At 33.8% G+C, this 20705-nt stretch overlaps 2 protein-coding genes across 5 annotated transcripts; both read right to left on the reverse strand.

Moving 5' to 3' along the window:
* Positions 1-707: 707 nt before the first annotated feature.
* Positions 708-13103, reverse strand: LOC129453288 (EPS8 signaling adaptor L3a). 4 transcript variants are annotated; one of them, XM_055217472.2, is made up of 20 exons: positions 12915-13103; positions 11023-11097; positions 10876-10946; positions 10036-10100; positions 9789-9947; positions 7271-7420; positions 7113-7186; positions 6942-7045; positions 6777-6859; positions 6583-6694; positions 4618-4691; positions 4454-4528; positions 4226-4371; positions 4009-4138; positions 3848-3879; positions 3665-3764; positions 3295-3396; positions 3111-3202; positions 1228-1360; positions 708-1150 (listed from the first exon to the last, which is right to left on the reverse strand). In XM_055217472.2, the coding sequence occupies exons 2-20, from the start codon at positions 11082-11084 to the stop codon at positions 1121-1123; spliced, it is 1794 nt and encodes a 597-aa protein (XP_055073447.2). In that variant the 5' UTR covers positions 11085-11097; positions 12915-13103; the 3' UTR covers positions 708-1120. The 4 variants fall into 4 exon arrangements, with proteins under 4 accessions (XP_055073447.2, XP_055073448.2, XP_073721630.1 ...); XM_055217473.2 differs by having other exon boundaries at positions 709-1150; positions 3111-3205; positions 10876-10943; positions 12915-13091; XM_073865529.1 differs by having other exon boundaries at positions 709-1150; positions 3111-3205; positions 4618-4693; positions 6588-6694; positions 12915-13088.
* Positions 13104-14329: 1226 nt separating this feature from the next.
* On the reverse strand, positions 14330-19651 carry LOC129453289 (interferon regulatory factor 6). Its single transcript, XM_073865532.1, has 8 exons — positions 19380-19651; positions 18512-18695; positions 18237-18429; positions 17696-17779; positions 17048-17260; positions 16570-16962; positions 16007-16128; positions 14330-15046 (listed from the first exon to the last, which is right to left on the reverse strand). Exons 2-8 carry the CDS (start codon positions 18683-18685, stop codon positions 14816-14818), a joined length of 1410 nt encoding a protein of 469 aa, XP_073721633.1. The 5' UTR covers positions 18686-18695; positions 19380-19651; the 3' UTR covers positions 14330-14815.
* Positions 19652-20705: the final 1054 nt, after the last annotated feature.

The following is a 20705-nucleotide window of genomic DNA, read 5'->3' on the forward strand; positions in this document are numbered from 1 at the left end:
GGTTACGAGTGCTCTAGTGTCACGCTAGATCACCTGTAACCCCGTCCATCACCAGGACCAAGTCAACATTCCAACATCGTCTCATATAGTGCATGTTTAGAGATATTTAAGCTATGCATAGAGATATAAATATATATGTGTCTCACATTATACCTCATTTACATGTTAGAGTTTACTCGTGTGCCTTTATCTGTTTTTAAGTTTGTATGTAAGTCATTGATTTTGTTTTGGCAGGACTGTTCAGATGAGTGTTTGCTCTATAATGAGTCAGTTTGGTCTACAGGTGGCGCTATAGAGCACAAACGTCATTGAGCCTTTATGAAGAATATTTTTATAATCGGACTCAAACTCTGACCTCTACAGCACGTCATATCTCTCAACCAATGAAGGAGTTTTAGTTTACTGATCTATACAGCAGACGGATCCGGTGCAGATCCGGCCCAGAGTCGTCTGCCGTCCAGGCAGTAGATGAAGAGTTATGTGTCTATATGTTGATTTTATTCATACATTAGTTATTATGTTTGAGATTTGTTTTAAAAGATTGTTTTTTTTAATTCACGTGTAGGATGACACACGCACAGAGCATGTGTTTTAATGTCTGTCATTCAACTGACTGTTAATATCTCCAAACTATTACTGTTTGCTCAATGATTCACTTTATCGATGTAAGATCATTATTGAGTAAAAACAGCATGATTTATTCAAGTTAAACACAGAGCATGACATACAACATGACCGAGACGTGTTTAAAACAATGACATACAGAGCAAAAGATCTGAAAATAAACACAATTCTCTGTGAATGATGTCTTTAATAAAGTCTGTGTGTGTATTCAACATCATCTGTTGTGTTTATTTCTATACATCATTATCATTGATGCTTAGTTATATTTTAATTACAGCAATGATTATGAATAAATATGAAACCAACACTAAGATTTGAGTTTATGATGACAAACAAACTATGACCATTAATACCTGTTTGTCAGAAGTCAAATTAAAGTATACTTGAATGTACTAAAACATACCAGCAAGTACATATGTGCAAAATAAAATTGTTTAAGATAAACACAACATCTATACTAATTGAAAGTAAAATGACTATAGGTGTCTTCATCGGCTCACATCATTGGTGTCACTGCAGTCGCTATCTGTATTTCAATATGAAATGTGTTTAATAATGTAATAAATATGTCATTGAGTATTTGAATAAGTGTTTTGGACTCACGGCGAGGGCAGATTTGACGTTCTGCAGCTGATAGAAAACTCGACCTCCTTCTTCTGGACAAACTGTTTTCAATTCATCACGTGTCATTCCCAACAACATAGAGCCGCTGAGACCTCCTAAACAACGAATCGTACTGAGAGAGAGAGAGAGAGTTTATATTAACATACCTGCAGTGTAATCCACTTAACCTTACAGATCCAGTCCTCAAAAAACTGAAAGATCTTTTATCTCTTTTTTGATTTATGAAGGGAGGACAAAACTTTTACATTTTTCAGAAACAATTAAATAAGAATTTTAAATAATTTTTCATTTCTGAGATGATAACTGAACACACTGCTTAATGTTGCAATGTTTTAAAGAATAAAATGCTTTAGAAGCCTTGAAGCTCAACGTAAAAAAAATATTTTGAAAAAAAATTCTCTTTCAATTTTTTCTCCTCAAAATTAGTTTTCTTTTTCAATTTTAAAAAAAAAATTAAAGACAAAAAACTTTTAAAGAGAAAAAAATTTTAAATAGAGAAAAAATTTAAACAAAAAAATTTGAAAGAGAAAACAATTAAAGATAAAACATTTTTAGAGAGATTAAAAAAGAGAAGATAAACAACAAAACAAAACTTTTTTGGAAGATAAAAAATTTTTGAAAGAGAAAAAATGTAGACAAACAATTTTGAAAAGAAAAACACATTTTGGAAAGTTAAAAAATTGAAAAAGAAAAAAAACTTTAAAAAAAAAAAAAAATTAAAAGAGAAAAAATGTAAAGAGAAAACTGTGTTGAAAGAGAAAAAATATTTGAAGAAATTTTGAAAGAGAAAAAAATGTTTTTGGAAAGAGAAAAAAATTAAAGAGAAAAAAAATTTTTTTGGAAAGACAAAAACATTTAAAGAGAAAAAAATTGAAAAAGAAAAAAACATTTGTTTAAAAAATTTAAGAGAAAAAGGTCAAGACAAAAAAATGTAAAAAGAGAGAAAAAAATGAAAGAGAAAAAACATTTTTGAAAGAGAAAAAATGTAAAGACAAAAAACATTTGGGAGAAAAAACATTTTTGGAAAGAGAAAAAAACATTTTAAAACAAAAAAATTTGAAAGAAAACAAAACATTTTGAATAAGAAAAAAACAAAGAAAAAAAATATTTTTGGTAGATTAAACAATTTTTGAAAGACTAAAAATGTAGACAAAAAAATTTGGAAAGAGAAAAAAAATTTAAAAGAGAAAAAAACATTTTTGGAAAGATAAAAAAATTGAAAGAGAAAAAACATTTTTTGGAAAGATAAAAAAATTGAAAGAGAAAAAATGTACAGAGAAAACTGTGTTGAAAGAGAAAAAATATTTGAAGAAATTTTGAAAGAGAAAAAAATGTTTTTGGAAAGAGAAAAAAATTAAAGAGAAATTTTTTTTTTGAAAGATAAACATTTTTAAGAGAAAAATATGTAAGACAAAAAAATGAAAGACAAAAAAATTAAAAAAGAGAAAAAAAATAAAAGAGAAAAAACATTTTTGAAAGAGAAAAAATGTAAAGACAAAAAATATTTGAGAGAAAAAACATTTTTGGAAAGAGAAAAAAACATTTTAAAACAAAAAAATTGGAAAGAAAACAAAAAATTTAGAATAAGAAAAAAACAAAGAAAAAAAATATTTTTTGGTAGATTAAACAATTTTTGAAAGACTAAAAATGTAGACAAAAAAATTTTGTAAAGAGAAAAAAACATTTTTGGAAAGATAAAACAATTTGAAAGAGAAAAAACATTTTTTGGAAAGATAAAAAAATTGAAAGAGAATTTTTTTGGAAAGATAAAAAATTGAAAGAGAAAATCATGTTTTTTAAAGGGTTGTGTAGTATGCAGTGTGTATAATGTAGAGTATGTAGAGTACACATTACATCCTTACATTCTACTAAAGCCTTTGTGTTCCAGCCAAACTCGCACTTCTTCTGGACGAGATCTTTTACTGAGAGCAGGCGCAGACGCCTGCGCAGACTCCTGCTGGACACGAGAGCGAAAGATGATTCTCAACACACAAACACACAAAGACTTACACATATATACACACAATCACAATGACAAACACATACAGTCTTCTGCTGATCTGGAGACTGAAGCATGTTGTTCGGCACGTAACCGACTCGTCCCTCATGATTCCTCACCTTCCACCACTGCTTAGACATGTCCAACAACTACACAAACAAACACACACACACACACACACACACACACACACACACACAGTACACAAAATAACAATTTATTCAGTTTATATTCAGATGTCAGTGTTTATGTTTTCTGATGGTTGTATAAGTGTGTTGGTAGTGTTTTGTGTATGTTTGTTTGTGTGTGTGTGTGTGTGTGTGTGTGTGTGTGTGTGTGTGTGTGTGTGTGTGTGTGTGTGTGTGTGTGTGTGTGTGTGTGTGTGTGTGTGTGTGTGTGTGTGTGTGTTTTATTCACCTGTAGTTCTTCTCCTTTACTGACTGTGAGTTCTCGGTCATTACGAGCAGTGAAATCAAATATCGCTCGCAAGAAACTCACTGGAGTTTCATCTTCTGCACTAAACACACACAAATAATACACAACACACAATAAACACCATAATCTCCTATAGGAATGAAGACTGATGTGTTATATTTGTACCTTTGTGTTGTTTCCAGCCTGGATCTGAAACTCTATAGAAAGATGATACATAAACTATTAGAAAAATATCATTATCGTTGTTTTTGATTGTTTAATTATAATATTAGTTATTTTTGTTAAGTTTTGTTGTGAGTTTAGTTGTAATGTTTGTGCGTTTATACCATTTGTTGAGTGACTGGTGTCCAGGGTGTGTCTGTGATCCTCGGCTGTCGGATGTCTGGAGGCGTCCAGCCGTCATCAAACACCGGAGTGAAGGTTTGAACAAATTCATCATCATCTGCCCATTTAGTGCTACAACAGAGACACACAAACACACACTAAAGCCTGCAGCACATCTGTGTGTGTGTCTGTGTGGGTTTGTGCGTCTGTGTGTGTTACCTGGGAATGTTCCAGGGATCTCCGAGCGACTGCCAGAGTTGATCTTCTTCAGTTGTTGCGTGTTCACTCAAGAACTGAATACACATCGGCTCTAACAGAGGAACCACAACAGACTGTGGAAGATCTTCACTACAGTTGAACACAATCTACACACAAACACACAACTTATTAAAGACTATACAGAGAAACAGAGATAGATATAATGTGTAATGTGTGTGTGTGTCTGACCAGTGGTAGTACAGTAAAGAGACAGTGAATGAGTTCAACAGCGTTGGGATTTTCAATCTTTCCTTGTAGTTTAGCCTGATGATAAAACACACAAACTCTCACTGATTCACATCACTATCAAATAAAAACTCTCTGACCTTTAACCTCAGATGAAGCTCACGCACCAGCAGATTAAAAGCCATCTTGACTTTCCGTAGACACATGGTGAACTCGTCTTCTGTCGGCATTCCCTTCACAACTTCAACAACACATAAACATTTACACGTCAACACAAACTTCAGCATGAGCAGTCAGTATTTACAAAAAAATGTACGTTTATACAATAAATTATAGGAAGTTTGATGAAAATTCGTTAAGTGCAATTATTAAAACTTTCTTACAAAGTAGGCAAAAAATTATCTTTCAAAAAATATTTATATTTACATTTTTTATTTCAAATGTTTTTTCCCTTTAAAAAATATTTCAAAGAAAAAAAATGAAAATTAAAAATTTTTTTGAAAGACAAAAATATTGGAAAAAGGAAAAAAACGTATGACATTTTTGACTTTTTTTCTTCCTCATGTTTTGTTATTTTTACATTGCAACTTATGCAGGTTCTGTAAGATTCACAAAAACATTTATACGATAAATTATAGGAAGGTTTTAGAAAAGTTCCCCAAGTGCAATTCTCAAAACTTTCTTACAAAGTAGGCAAAAAATTCTCTTTCAAAAAATATGTATATTTAAATTTTTTATTTCAAATGTTTTTCCCTTTAAAAAATATTTCAAAGAAAAAAAATGAAAATGTAAATATTTTTTGAAAGACAAAAATATTCGAAAGAGAAAAAAAACATGTAAAAAGGAAAAAAAACTTTTTTTCTTCCTCATGTGTTGTTATTTTTACATTGCAACTTATGCAGGTTCTGTAAGATTCACAAAAACATTCATACGATAAATTATAGGAAGGTTTTAGAAAAGTTCACAAGTGCAATCCTCAAAACTTTCTCACAAAGTAGGCAAAAAATTATCTTTCAAAAAATATTTCTTTTTCAATTTTTTTATTTATTTCAAAGAAAAATAATGAAAATGAAAAGATTTTTTTTTAAAGACAAAAATATTTGAAAGAGAAAAAAATTTGAACGACAAAAAACATGTAAAAAGGAAAAAAAACTTTTTTTCTTTCTCATGTTTTGTTATTTTTACATTGCAACTTCTGCAAGATTCACAAAAAACATTTATACGATAAATTATAAGAAGTTTGTCAAAGAGTTCAAAAATGCAATTCTCACAAAGCAAGCAAACATTTTCTTAAGAACATCTAAACTTTTTTTAACGACTAAGTATTTGGTCAAGTATGGCAGATGTGATTACCGAGCCTCTAAGGTCACATTGGAGTAAAAAATTTCACGTGAAACCTTCATGTGCAGAATTTTTTTTTAAGTTTAGTTTCGCGTGCGCACATGAAACTATCGCGTGTGCCCCTAAGGGGACATGGAGCAAAAATTAAATAAAGTTTAGTTTTGCGTGCACATGTGAAAGCGAAAGTTTCATGTGCGCATGCGATAGTTTCATGTGCGCACGCGAAACTAAACTTTATTTAATTTTTGCTCCATGTCCCCTTAGGGGCGCCGTATGTGATCTTCATTATATTAATGTAAAATTCCTTAACTAAACTTATCTTTACGAATTAAACTATTAAAATAACAATTTCTGACTCAACACGATACATTTCACATATGAAACGACCCAAAAATCTCAGATTTAAAGACAACTTTAATTATCTTTATCCAGCCTGTATTTTATGAGTTGGCAAATTCGTATTTTTCTTATGAAGTGAATTGTAAACAGCGGCAGAAGCAAATCATTCAAAAATGTACGAATGTGGTTGTACAAAATAATATGAATAAGCCACCTCGTTAAATACGTACAAATTGTCATGAGATAGCGTAACTTTAAAGATGTCATTTAAGGCAATGCTTTTTGAGATTTTGGTCACAATTAAGAAAAAGAATAAAGTAAGTTTTTCCTTAAATAAAAACTTTTCTTAATAATATTAATGTGAATACAGCGTCTAGTTTTTATAATCAAACGTTTAGTTCTCCAGACATCACTAACAGATCCATTAATAACAGTTGTAGTTAAACTCTTACCTTTCTTCTTCTTCTTCTTCTTTTTCTTCTTCTTTTTGTCCATCTTTGGGGCGACGGCTGTCACTCTGTCCACAAACGCCTCAATATCACTAATCAAATGATTCAGTATGTCCTGAAGAGAGACACGTTCACTTTAATGTCTGTATGTGAAATCTCAATGATTTTCAGCTTAACCATCAGTCTCTTATCCTCACCACATCTCTCTGTCTTTCTGTGTATGGCCTCTGAGGGGGCGGGGAAAGTTTGAGAGGGGGCGGAGACTGAACAGGGGTCTCATCTAAAGAAATGTTGATGGTGAAGTATATTTAAGTATTAAGAAAGGATTGTGGGTAATATTTTATTTAATGCCGTGACCTCACCATAATCCGGAGCGCTCCAATGTTCTGGAAGTTTCTGTGTATTGAGTGTCAGTGGGGACGAGCTTCTTACATTTCTTTGGCCAAAGTTTCCCGGAGCAGCTTTACTGTAGAATGAGAGAGTTTATGTTTATGTCAAGATTCATGTGAATATAAAGTCAATGAAGAGCTTACCTGATATTATTCTGCTTTTGTTCACGTGTTTTGCGTTGAAGAAATCGCTCCAGATCTTTCTTCATATAATCGGCCTGAATGATGAAGAGATGAATGATTTGTGATGTGTGTATGATGTGATGTGTGTGTTTGATGTGAGTATTAAAGTAAAAACTCACCCTGAGAGATTCAGTCTGAAAGAGAAACACACTGATGATTCGACTCTTTTGATCCTGAACCGATAGAGTCAAGAGAGATTCATAAACACACTCATCTAATACAGCCGACACATCCAATATACTGCTCAACGACCACGACTCCAACTCCTCCTGAACACAACACAACAACACAACAATCATCATACAACATAAACGAACATCATACTAATAAACAATCATGACATAACAAACAAATCACACAAATAAACAACAAACATACAAAAAATAAACTTCATACTAATAAACAAACATGACACAACAAACAAACACAACAATCATCACACAACATAAACAATCACTCAAATAAACAATCAGCATAAAACATAAATAAACATCACACTAATAAACAAACACAAGAAACAACCATGACATAATCAAACAAACAAAAAAACAAACACAACAATCATCACACAAAAACAATCACAACAAACAATCACTACAATCATCACATAATATGCAATCATTACAAAACAATCAAAACAAACAATGATGTCACACAAAAACAATCATTATACAACATAAATAAACACTTGTTTACACTAATAAACAATCACAACAAACAATCATCACACAAAAAACAATCACAACAAACAATAAACGCACAAATAAACAATCACAACAAACACTCACAACAAACACTCACAAAACATATCAATCATCACACAAATAAACAATCATAACAAACAATGATTAAACAAAGAATAATCACAACAAACAATCATCACACAAAAAAACAATCACAACAAACAATAATCGCACACATAAACAATCACAACAAACAATGATTATACAAAGAGTAATCACAACAAACAATCATCACACAAAAAAAACAATCACAACAAACAATAATCGCACAAATAAACAATCACAACAAACACTCACAACAAACACTCACAAAACATATCAATCATCACACAAATAAACAATCATAACAAACAATGATTACACAAAGAGTAATCACAACAAACAATCATCACACAAAAAAACAATCACAACAAACAATAATCGCACAAATAAACAATCACAACAAACACTCACAACAAACACTCACAAAACATATCAATCATCACACAAATAAACAATCATAACAAACAATGATTACACAAAGAGTAATCACAACAAACAATCATCACACAAAAAAACAATCACAACAAACAATAATCGCACAAATAAACAATCACAACAAACACTCACAACAAACACTCACAAAACATATCAATCATCACACAAATAAACAATCATAACAAACAATGATTAAACAAAGAATAATCACAACAAACAATCATCACACAAAAAAACAATCACAACAAACAATAGTCGCACAAATAAACAATCACAACAAACAATGATTATACAAAGAATAATCACAACAAACAATCATCACAAACAACCATTACAAAACAATTACAACAGACAATAATTAAACAAAAAACAATCATCATACAACAAAAAATCATCACAAACAATCATTACAAAACAAACACAACAAACAAAAATTAAACAAAAAACAATTATCATACAACAAACACTCACAACATATCACTCATTACAAAATAATCGCAACATATCAATCATGACACAAATAAACAAATCAACCAAGACAAAAAATCATGACATAACATTCACTACACACAAGTATCACGAAAACAAACAATCATGGCAAACAAACAAACTATCATCACAAACAAACAATAATGACACAACAATCTGTACAAACAAACATGACAAACCCAGGGCTGTCAAAGATAAATCACGATTAATTGCAAACAAAATACAAGTTTGTGTTTGCATAATATATTTGTGTGTGTATTGTTTGTTATTATTATGTATATACACATACATACATACATACATGTATAGATTTAAGAAAAAAAGATTTTATGTATTTTTTTTAAATATCAGAATCTAAATAAAAATATGTAAATGTATACATGTATTTGTGTATTTATATATACTAAATAATGACGCACAATATACACACAAAACAACCTTTATTTTGTATGCGATTATTGTGATTAATCTTTAGAAAGCTCTAGACAAAACAAACACAACAAACAATCATCACACAAATAAACAATCATTATACTGTACAACAATCACAACAAAGTCAAACACCCATGTCACACACAACAATAATGGCATAACTAGCAGTACAAACAAACACAAAACAAAACAATCATAACAAATAAACATGACAATAATCACACAACAAACATGTTTTTATGTCATCAGTGTTTGAAGGAACACTTATCATTTATCTCAGATTGAGTCTGAACTGTAAATCATTTGTAAGTTGATATTTTTGTAAGAGTTTAACTCTAACTAAACTCAAACTAAGAGTTTGTTTGATTAATGCAGACAATAACACAAACCTGTTTAAAATATTCATATTTACATTTCCTCTCCTTCAGTGTTATCAAAATCAATGTCACGTGTAAGATCACATCATCAATCATAAATATACATTCAGGTTATTGACCTTGGTGTCGATGTCTATGAGCTGAAGCGTCTGATCTCGACCCTCCAGAATCACATCCTGACCCCATACACGACCCGTCGACTCCAGAAAACTCAATCTTTCAACACAATCATGTACAGATGACAGCTGCTGTCCGTCCAGCTCACACGTGAACAGATGCTAGAGATGACAACATCAGGTGTGTGTGTGATATCTCCATCAATAACACAGTGAATATACATGAATATACATGAATGATGAGATTCACCTCTACTTTATAACAAAACCGGTGCATCTCTCGGTTTATAGACTCAACATAATCCTTCCTCTGTACTGTAACACAATACACACAAACATACACAAAATCATTATGTGATAAACACATCACTAACACTATAACGTTCTGTCAAAATTTCAGATTCTGTAAAATAAATATTTGGTATCCCCACAGTACATATGTGAAGTTTTATCATATAGATCATTTATTATTACATGTTTAAATTTACACTTTGTAGATGTGAGCAAAAATTTGCAGTTTTTGGGTGTGTCCTTTAGAATACAAATGAGCTGAAGCAAACACTGATCACCATAATGTCAATAATTTTATTTTTCTCTCTGCACTAAATGGCGGTGCCATGGTTGGATAGTGCAGATTAAGGGGCGATACTACCCCCTTCTGACATCACAAGGGGAGACAAATTTCAATGGATTTCAAATATTTTTTCACATGTTTGCAAAACTAAGTTAGTGGGTTGATCTTTATCACATTGTCAAGGTTGATAGAAGCACTGTAGACTCAATTATAGCAATTAAACATAAGGTCAGATTTTTATGATATGCCCCCTTTAATAAAACACTTGTTAGGATCGCTGATCCATAAATAGCACACTTATAGTTATAAAAGTTAACATAATGACGGACTAACACAGATAAGCACTGAGTTAATATTCAACATCATCCTCGTCATCAAAAGAAAAGTCGAATCTCTACTTGTAGCTCTATTGGTAGAGCTTTGCATTAGCAGTTCAAAGGTCATGGGTTTGATTCATAGAGAACACAAGGTTATATATTAAATGAATTGTCAAATGTATAATATCTGAATACTCACAGTATATTGATTTAGCACTGGGTCTGGATAACCTCGACAGCTCCGAGGAAGTTTCATCTACAGCTGTGCTACTAAATCAAATTACATTAAAATTAACAGGTTTATTTTATCTAAATGAGTTCAAGTGAATTAAATCTGAAGTCTTACGCTGACTGTACTGAATCTGCATAGTTATTGCTCCAATCGTACTGACTCGAACTCTCAAACATTTTGCCAGAACACCTACAAACACACACAAACATATCAGAAATACAGTAATATTTATATTATACTATACTTACTGTATGCAGCTGTTTGCCAGTAAGTTACTGTAGATATAAATGTATGTTATTTACTTGCGAGAGTTAAATGAACATTAAACATTAACAAAATAAAACTATAAAATAACAGGAAACCAGAAATCCTGATCAACCTTTTAACTTTTTCTTCAGATTTTGTTTCCCAGAATGCTTTGCATGAGGCTGTATTTTATAGTTTTACTCTGTAAAGAAAAAGACTTGTTAATGTTTAAAATGTTCATTTAACTTTGAACAAACTGTTGCAGTAAATAACATTAATTTAAATCTACAGTAAGTTACTGGAAAAGAGCTGACAGTAATACTGTCATTTATACAAACATTTTTTACATACTGTTACAATCTGACACCGTCACTTTACTAGGGCTGGGTATCAATTCAGATGTTTCGGATCGATTCGATTTCAATTCATAAGCTATCGAATCGATTTTTATACTCGATTCAACTCAATGAATATAGATTTAATCCAAATACTATATTTATAAAAAAAAACTGTGAACATAAGTTAACAAGTGGGTAATTAATAAAAAGAAATTAAGTATAAACCAACCTGTATATTACACTTTTTTATTTTAGGTACACTTGAGTACATTAAAACAGAACCCATCTCTAATTTTCAAATGCATACAATTATGTTAAATACAATACAATTTTGATGCAAGATGAAAACTGTATGCTGAAAAAAGTCAAAAAGTCACATTCCTTGATCAAACAGGATCAGGTTGTTTCATAAAAAAATCAATTTGTGGCCTTTGAGAATCGATTTTTAATCAACCACGTTTAAAAAAAAAACGATTAATCGAATAATCGATTTTTTTTGCCCAGCCCTTCACTTTACAGTAGATGTGTCTACAGGAGTGTAAATGTACGGTAGGAATAATTTAATAATAAACCTCAGACCAGTAGCTCTATGAATAAAATAACAAGAATGTGGCGGATATCTGCAGGGTTTATGAGGTTATAAACAGATAATCTATAATCAGAAGTGAGGAAATTCAGGCTGGACATTAACTAAACCCACCTGGTTACCATAGAAACTACCTGATATAAGATCATACGGTACAAGAGTCAAAAACATCACACACATTCATTTACAAACACAAAATAAACCTGAAGAGAGACTGTACACTTTATATTTGTACACATTTTAGAAAAATAGTTAAACTAAAAGGATGATACAAATATAAATATGACTTGATTATGTTGGGACTAAAAGTATTCAAAATAAATCAAAACTCTGTCAGAAATGCAACTTTTAAAGCTTCTTCACTTCTTGATTTTTAACTTAAGTTCACATCCATTCTTGATCGCTTTTCCTTCATTATTTAGTCAAACTTTATATATTTTCACTAAAGAAAAAATTCTAATGAAAGAAACAAAAGTCAATTCAAACATTTCAGATTAAAAGATTTATAAGATTATAAGGAACATTCCAGTCAAGTGTCCTCAAACATCTGAACAATAAAAATAAGATCAAAGGTAAAAATGGATATTTCATAACCTTTTTATAGTTTGTAAAATCTTCATGTACTAGAAATGATCTTTAATACATCAGAAATCTTGTGTAGATGTTTAAGATCCTTTATGGAAACATAAAGTCTGACAGAGAAGATTATACTACTCTTGATTAAGATTATAGAGGTGTTATATAAACTCATTAAATCAGATATAAAATCAGACTTCAACACAGTTTAAATGATAAATCATCTGAAAGAACATCTGATATATTAACGTGTTTCTTACCTGTCTGTTGAGATGTTTCTCTTGAAGCGGTGCGTATGTGCGGTAGATCAGATCATGATCAGACTGACATGTAGGAAACAAAGTCTGATCTGAGATCAGTCTTTAAGGATCTCAGGTGTGACAGCACAGATCAGGTGGGTGGGTGGAGACAGATAAGAAACACAAACACATCTCACTCAACTCGTTTGTTACCATGCACCACAAAACCTCATTCATAAGACTTAATTAGATGAAAACATTATCTGAATGTTAGTATAAGACAATAATTGGACAATATACAACTATTTAAAAAAAAATCAAATCTAAATATTGAGAAAATCACCTTTTAAGTTGTCCAAATGAAGTTTTGGGAATACAGTTGTTATATTTTGAAAATTAATTAAATATAACGAGAATGTAAAATATTTCAAAAATAAAGTCAATATAACGAGAATAAAGCCTCGATATTAAGAATAAAGTAATATTATTTAGAATAAAGTCAATGTAACAAGAATAGTGTCATAATATTTCGAAAAATAAAGTCAAGATAACGAGAACAAAGTCATGAAGTTTAGGGATACAGTGAGGATCATTCATGGCAGGAAGGTTCCCCTGCTTGAACCAGCACATGTCCAGGCCCATCTTAAGTTTGCCAATGACCATTTGGATGATCCTTGGGAGTCATGGGAGTAAGTCATGTGCACATGGGACAGGGCGACTGCAAATTCGTAAGATTTCAAAAATAAAGTCAATATAACGAGAATAAAGCCACGGTATCTACAATAAAGTAGTATTATTTCGAAAATAAAGTCAAATTAACCAGAATAAAGTCATGAAGTTTAGGGAACACAGTGTTATGTTTTGAGAATAAAGGCAATATAACAAGAATAAAGTCGTAATATTGGCGTTATTCCTGTAATTTTATTTATTTTGACTTTCTTGAAAAACTACTAGTTAAATATTGTATTTTTGGGGCGGTTTCGCAGACAGGGTTCAGACTACTAGACTAAAATAAATGTAAGAGCTGTCCAAACTAAAAACAACTTGCACTGACATATCTTAAAATACATTAGTGCACTTTCTTTTGCTTCAAAATGCACACAATTAATGTTTTTAGTAAGCTAAGTTTGTTTAAACTAGTTATATTTCCTAATTAAATTAAGGCCTAGTCCTGGCTTAAGCTAATCCCTGTCCGGGAAACTGCCCAGTGCCCCTTAGTGCCTTTAATTTTTATTTTAGCTAGTTTTTATTTTATTTTAATCCCCCTTGGTAGAGACTGGTATTGTGATCCAGGGTCAGATTTATAATGTTATTTACTGTTGAAGAATCATTATTATTAAACAAACATTAAATGGCAAAATATCATAGATTCACTTTATTATAATTGCCTCCTCAGAATGAAGTCACTTCGAATGAGAGAACATGACCATATGATGTGTGTTTTCCATTTCATTTAATAAATCCAAAAAACACAATTACACAAACTCTGTGAATGTTATGATGGGACATGAAATCCATACTGAATAAAACAACGACGTTACCCCCCGAAAGTGCAAAGAAACACAAAGCTACATACATCACCATCATGACGTTTAATGCGGTAAAAACACGGTAATAATCAGAAACATGGTTTAAAAGCTCACGACATACAGTGGTGAAGCTAAACTAATCAGTTCGATAAAAGCATGAGAGTTCAGAATAATACACGGGTTAAGAGTTTAAATATACACAGATGTTGGTTTATATGCGTGTGTGTGTGTGTTTAGTATCTGTGCGGTTGATGATTAACTCTCTTACACAGACACACATTAGACTTTGACTCCATCAACTTCACACAGAGAAAACTCAAAAATCACAGTCTGTCGTCCACATCGGCATTCACTAATGTCTTTAAGTACTTTCCAATAAAACCCTCTGTGATGTCACTGCGTCTGCAGCGCCTGCGTCAGGTGAATCCCGGCGCCGGGTGGCAGCGGCCAGTTTTCCTGTCCCTGATGTGTTTGTAGGAGACGGTAGAGCTGTTTGAGGTGCGTGACGATGTTGTCTTTGATGTCTGGAATAGAGATCTGCAGACGAACGCTGCCGCTGTCAAACGAGCGCGTGCAGTCGCCCGAGAACATCTCACTGATCATACGTGCAACCACTGGAATCACCTACAAAAAAACACACAAATATTATTCATTACATGTTGATGGAGTCAGTCTACAACCAACTAGATCTGCTTTTGTGTGCCTCACAAATCACTCAATGTACGTTGGTTGCATTTTATTATCTGCACATTTTCATAAACTTTAGTCAACAATAGGGTTGCAAAGTGGCGGAAAGTTTCCGGTAAATTAAAAACTATATCTGGGGAATTTGGGAAATATTCCATATTGGAAACTTAAAGGGAATTTATGGGAAAAATTTCGAAATTTAAAATATATCATATAAACATAAAGGTCATGGTCATAAGCAGACATGCATGCATTTTTTTATTTAAGAACATTTAAAATTCTGTGTTATAGACCATTTCATTGGGCGCACGTGCGGTGACACGATAAGCGTCTGGTCCGAACTTTACTTCCGGTTTCTGTTTGTTTGATGGTCTGACTAGTTGCTGAAAGTGAACTATTAAACAAATACCTCGTCAAAAATAACAAATGTTTTGGGTTCCTATGTGCAATGAATTAGGTGTTGTTTGTTTAGCTTGTTATATAAATAAACAACTTTAAAAGGACTTTGTTGTTATTTATTCTTCGCAGAATTTACCGGAAGTTACGTGATGACCACGAAAGCTGCATGTTTATGTTGTTACTGCTGAAACCGTCTATAGGCAATTTTTTCAAATTCCCAGTTTATTCCTATTAATTCCCACATATTCCCGTTAATTCCCACATATTCCCGTTAATTCCCATGAAAAGTTTCCAGGCATGAAAATTCCCTTTTTCTTTTGCAACCCTAGTCAACAGTAAAGATTGTTTTTAGGAAGCATCTCTTACTTTAGTGGACCAGTTCAGCATGATGTTATTTTAAGTTCAATGGTTTTAATGCAAACATACATGACTGGTACTGATGTTATAATCTTATCTAACAGCTAAGAGACATTTTATTTCATCGTGTGAAAGTCTCACCTGCACCATGATGAGTTTTCGGTCTCTGGGTCGACCGTCGGGCCACTCCTCACCGAAACACAAATGAATATCAAACATGGGCGGCTCAGAGGACGTCTGGCCTCGCTGGTGAGCGATTACACCTGCATGCATACAAGACAAAAACAGAGTTAAACTCATTAAAAAAATATTTTCAATTATTTTCTAATTGGTTACCCCTTAACTGGCGCAGCACTTTTTGAGTACATTAAGTGTAATAAATTAAAATAATTCAGTCTAAATTTTATACAAAATTATCACCAAAAAATTAGGTTTGTGTTACACTTTTAGTGGTTTTACCAACAACGGCCACTAGATGTCAACAGTTTGCTGCATACTCGTCACAAATTAATTAATTTCCGTCACTGCATTATTATTACAGATAAAATGTTTTAAATAATGAAAACTATATTCTTAGAAGTGCCGCTCACGGCACAGCACCAGTTAAAGGGTTAAAACTATTTTATCCAATTGGCACAATGAAGACAATCCTACAAGGAGAATTTGAATGTTATTTACGATATTGATAGCATGTGGATGCTCACCGCTGAGGAACGACTCCAGACAGAAAAGTTTGACCTTGCGCTGGCGCTCGATAAGGTTCGGAGCGTTGGGATTGGGAGCGCACGGACCGGACCAATACACTTTACACTGACACAGTCTCACGGCGTAGATGTCGTGACCGCTGACCTCCAGGATCAGACCACGATCCATGACGTCCAGCAGGCGGCTCGTGAACACGCGCTGTTTGTCATTTGTGATGTGTTCGGTGGGGGGGAATCTGACCTGCTCCAGACTGATGGGGCCGAACAGCTCCTCCTGGTTTACCATCGGACCCAGATCGCCGTAAAACAGCCGACAGCCCTGGGGGTTACTCACGATCACAGGAGGACACACCTCTTTACCGCGGTAATAAAACTGCACCTCTAGATCAGTCACTGAGAAACACAAAAAAAGATTCACATTCATGTAATGCTAAATAGACCAATATGTGTTACATGCATGTGCGTATTTATTTCATACTTGGCAGAGAGCTGATCCACGTCTCTGGGGTTGCGAACATTGCTTCTAGAGGTGTAGGGGTCTGAACCTCCATGGGCGGCAGCTGCATCTCCACATCCTGTGGTTCTTTCTTCGGCCACACGACCGCAGGTGGAGGCGGGCAGCTGGCCGGCTGCATCGGAGAGACCGAACCCGGAGGACTCCAAACCGGAGCCAGCGGTGAAGCACTCATACCTGCAAACACATAGTATAATGATCATTAACATGCCGTGCATTACTACTTTAACTTACAGTAATAATCACGGTAATGAACTTACAACAGTCTACGGGCCAAGCATGCAGCACTGGAAGTATTCAACACTCTCATTACACATTAACATTAGACTAGTGTGAATTTACCCTGTGTTAAGATATAACTGACCTATCTACATGTCATGTGCTCAAGGTCACCAGGAAAGGATGTGATGTAACTATCAGAAATTCATCCACCTAGAAAAGTAGTTCCACCTCAACAGAACCATTACACACGTTACACATCGTTTTACTGAAGCGCCTCATTACGTTCACATTTAATTCAATTCAGTGTTTTACGTACTGTAAGTTTATGCTTAAGTTGTATTGAACCTGGATTCGTTTTAACCAGTAGCAGGTGTATATGTGTGCATTTACCTTGAGGTGGATACGGTGGTGGGGGTTCTGGAGTGTCCGGCACATCGTCTTCATCACCATCACTGATATCTGTAGGAACTGAACCTGAAACAGACAGACGAGATTGTTGGTTATGCTATAGCTCTGAAAGCCAGGCAAATAGGCGGCAGTAGTAAGAGGCGGCAGTAGTAAGAGGCGGCAATAGGCAGCAATTGGTTATGCTATAGCTATAAAAGCCCCGCAATAGGCGGCAGTAGTAATAGGCGGCAGCAGGCGGCAGTAGTAATAGGCGGCAGTAGTAATAGGCGGCAGTAGTAATAGGCGGCAGTAGTAATAGGCGGCAGTAGTAATAGGCGGCAGTAGTAATAGGCGGCAGTAGTAATAGGCGGCAGTAGAAATAGGCGGCAGTAGAAATATGCTTGCCATTAAGGTTTAAATCTGCGAGTAATCTTATGCCTTGCGACTGATGTGTATACAGCATTACTTTACATTGGTAACGAAGTATGACAGTTTATAGGACACTTTAAAGAGCGAGTATGTGTGGATTAGTCAGTGTGTGTACCTGGGTTACTGGGTGTCTGAATGTCACACACATCATAGATCTTCAGTGGGTTCATTGGTACTTCTTTGGTTCCATCATAAATAAGATTAAACTCTCTGCTCTTGTTGAGGGCACAGCGCAGCTGAGCTTTCCATTTGGCTGGATCCGGATCATCCACTCCTTCCTGATACTTCCCAGTCTCTACAGCCCAGGCCTGATACACACACACAAACACACACAGAGATCAGATGAGATGTCTGATTCACACACTTCAGTCCGTGTCTGATCTGACTCACTTTAAAGATGGTGTTCTCCTCTTCCTGTTGAGGCGTGTGACGTGTGGCGTGTTTCCATGGAATCTGAAATCGTCTGGCATCACGGTCCAACCACATCAGACCAGGAAACGTCCCATTATTTACCTGATCGACCAGCCAGGGCTTTAGTCGAACACGCCGGGGATGAGAAGACATGACGGTCGTTCTGCAAGAGAAGAAATTAAACTTCAACTATCTGTGAGCAAATCAATAACACTGCTAAAATAAACCAATCTGGATTCAAACTTTGCACACTTTATCTGGTTTCACTCTGAGTATTCCGTTTAAATTCATGCGAAAACCTTTTATTTACTTGCTCACACGTTTTCTGTTAAGGTTTGTAAACCTTATTTTTCCTTTTCATATTTTCATCTTTTACTATTCTTTAAATCAATTTTTCTTTTCTGTTATTAGCTGTGTTTTATTTACATTATCTATTTCCTCGTGATGATATTGTACAGCACTCCGGTGGTTTTAAAATGTGCTATATAAATAAAGTTTGATTGATTAACATTTTTAAAGGTGTTAAATAAAGTTCATTATTATGATTCAAAACTCAGTTTATCTATCAAAATGATTTACTACAAACAAGCATAAACTAAATAAAAAATCTTTACGTACGCGATATTTGATATTTAGTGTAACGCTTATAAATGAATGAATACATTTAGTAAACAAACTTCCGGTGAGTTTGAAAACTCGATACTTAACCGTCAATACCTGCGATAAAGCAAACATTTTAAAGAAAATATTAAAGATGATTTAAGATTATTCTAGGACTGGAATGAAAGTAAACTTACACATAAAAGACAACAAATATAACCGTGAAATAAACACGATTGTTTCTCACCTGCAGGTTTCAGGAAGCGCACGCGCCTCAAACCAGGAAAAACCCCGCGAAGCTGCGGCCTCACGCTCTAAACCGGCGGATCTCTGCAGAAAATCGTTTAAAACGCGTTTGTACGATGAATCCTCGTCTGATAATCCGATCACAGGTGAAGTGTGTGTCCGCGTGAAGCGTTTTTCAGCTGAGTTTCACGTGTGTGTTTGACACTGCTCGACAGTTTCACCGTCTGCCGAAACTCAGGTACGGCAGTGACGTCACGCGCCTTTCAGTGAGTCACACCTTTACATACACGCGCACACACAGTCACTACACACACATAAAAACAAACACACACACAGAGAGAGACAGGTCTATTGATTCATACTTTTGTTCAAACATAAAATCACAACACAGATCTTAGATCAGTCAGTCAGTCAGTGTTAAATATGTATTATGTTACTGTGTTGAGGGACACAACAATAACAAAGCATAAACCGAGTTAGGATTCTCAGCTTACAGTTAATTATTGAATGTTGTAGAGTTATTCTGCTCAACTGGACTGTTATAATGATAAACAAATATTATAAATAAAATACGAACAAAAACTAACCATAACAAATCTAAAGACCCAGATATAAACAAGTTGACCCAGCAAACACACACACTCCCTAAATGTTAGCAGTTAGAACCAAATAATCAAATTCTAGGAATGTCATAAAAACGTTGTAAATACGTTGAATGTTGCATGGAGGTACCCAAAATACTCCTTAAAGCAATTCTGAGAGATTTTAAATGGCTACAACCAAATACTAGAGGACATTCTGAGAACCAAAAATTGTTAGCTGGAAAGTGGGTAACACGTTATTTCGATAGTCCACTTTAGACATTTTACTAATTATAAGTAACTACTTATAAACTACCAATCTTTACAGTATTAGTAGACTGTCTGCTTAATATCTATTAACACTTTGTTGTGATGATTCCCCAACAGACATTCACCTGTTTACTCAGCTAACAGGGAATGTTCCCATAACTTTGGCTAACGTTCTCTAAAGGTTCTCTTAAAGTTATTAAAAAAGTTCTTAGAACATTAATATAATAACAGACTGAACCGTTCTTAACCCTGGAGAACCCACAAGGTCAAATGTAATTGCTGCTACCCAAAATCTTCTTCGTTTCCCCAAGGTTAAAAAGTTTTTAATAATGTCCTTATAACCAAACAATAACGTTAATACAAACTTCTAAAAAACTGGACGTCTTTAAGAATGTTAAAAAATAAGTTTAAGTGAAACGTTACGGGAACGTTTTTATAACGTAAAATGTGTTATATGTATCTTTGCAGGTGCATGT

Source organism: Misgurnus anguillicaudatus, unplaced genomic scaffold (assembly GCF_027580225.2).
Source record: "Misgurnus anguillicaudatus unplaced genomic scaffold, ASM2758022v2 HiC_scaffold_31, whole genome shotgun sequence".
NCBI lineage: Eukaryota > Metazoa > Chordata > Actinopteri > Cypriniformes > Cobitidae > Misgurnus > Misgurnus anguillicaudatus.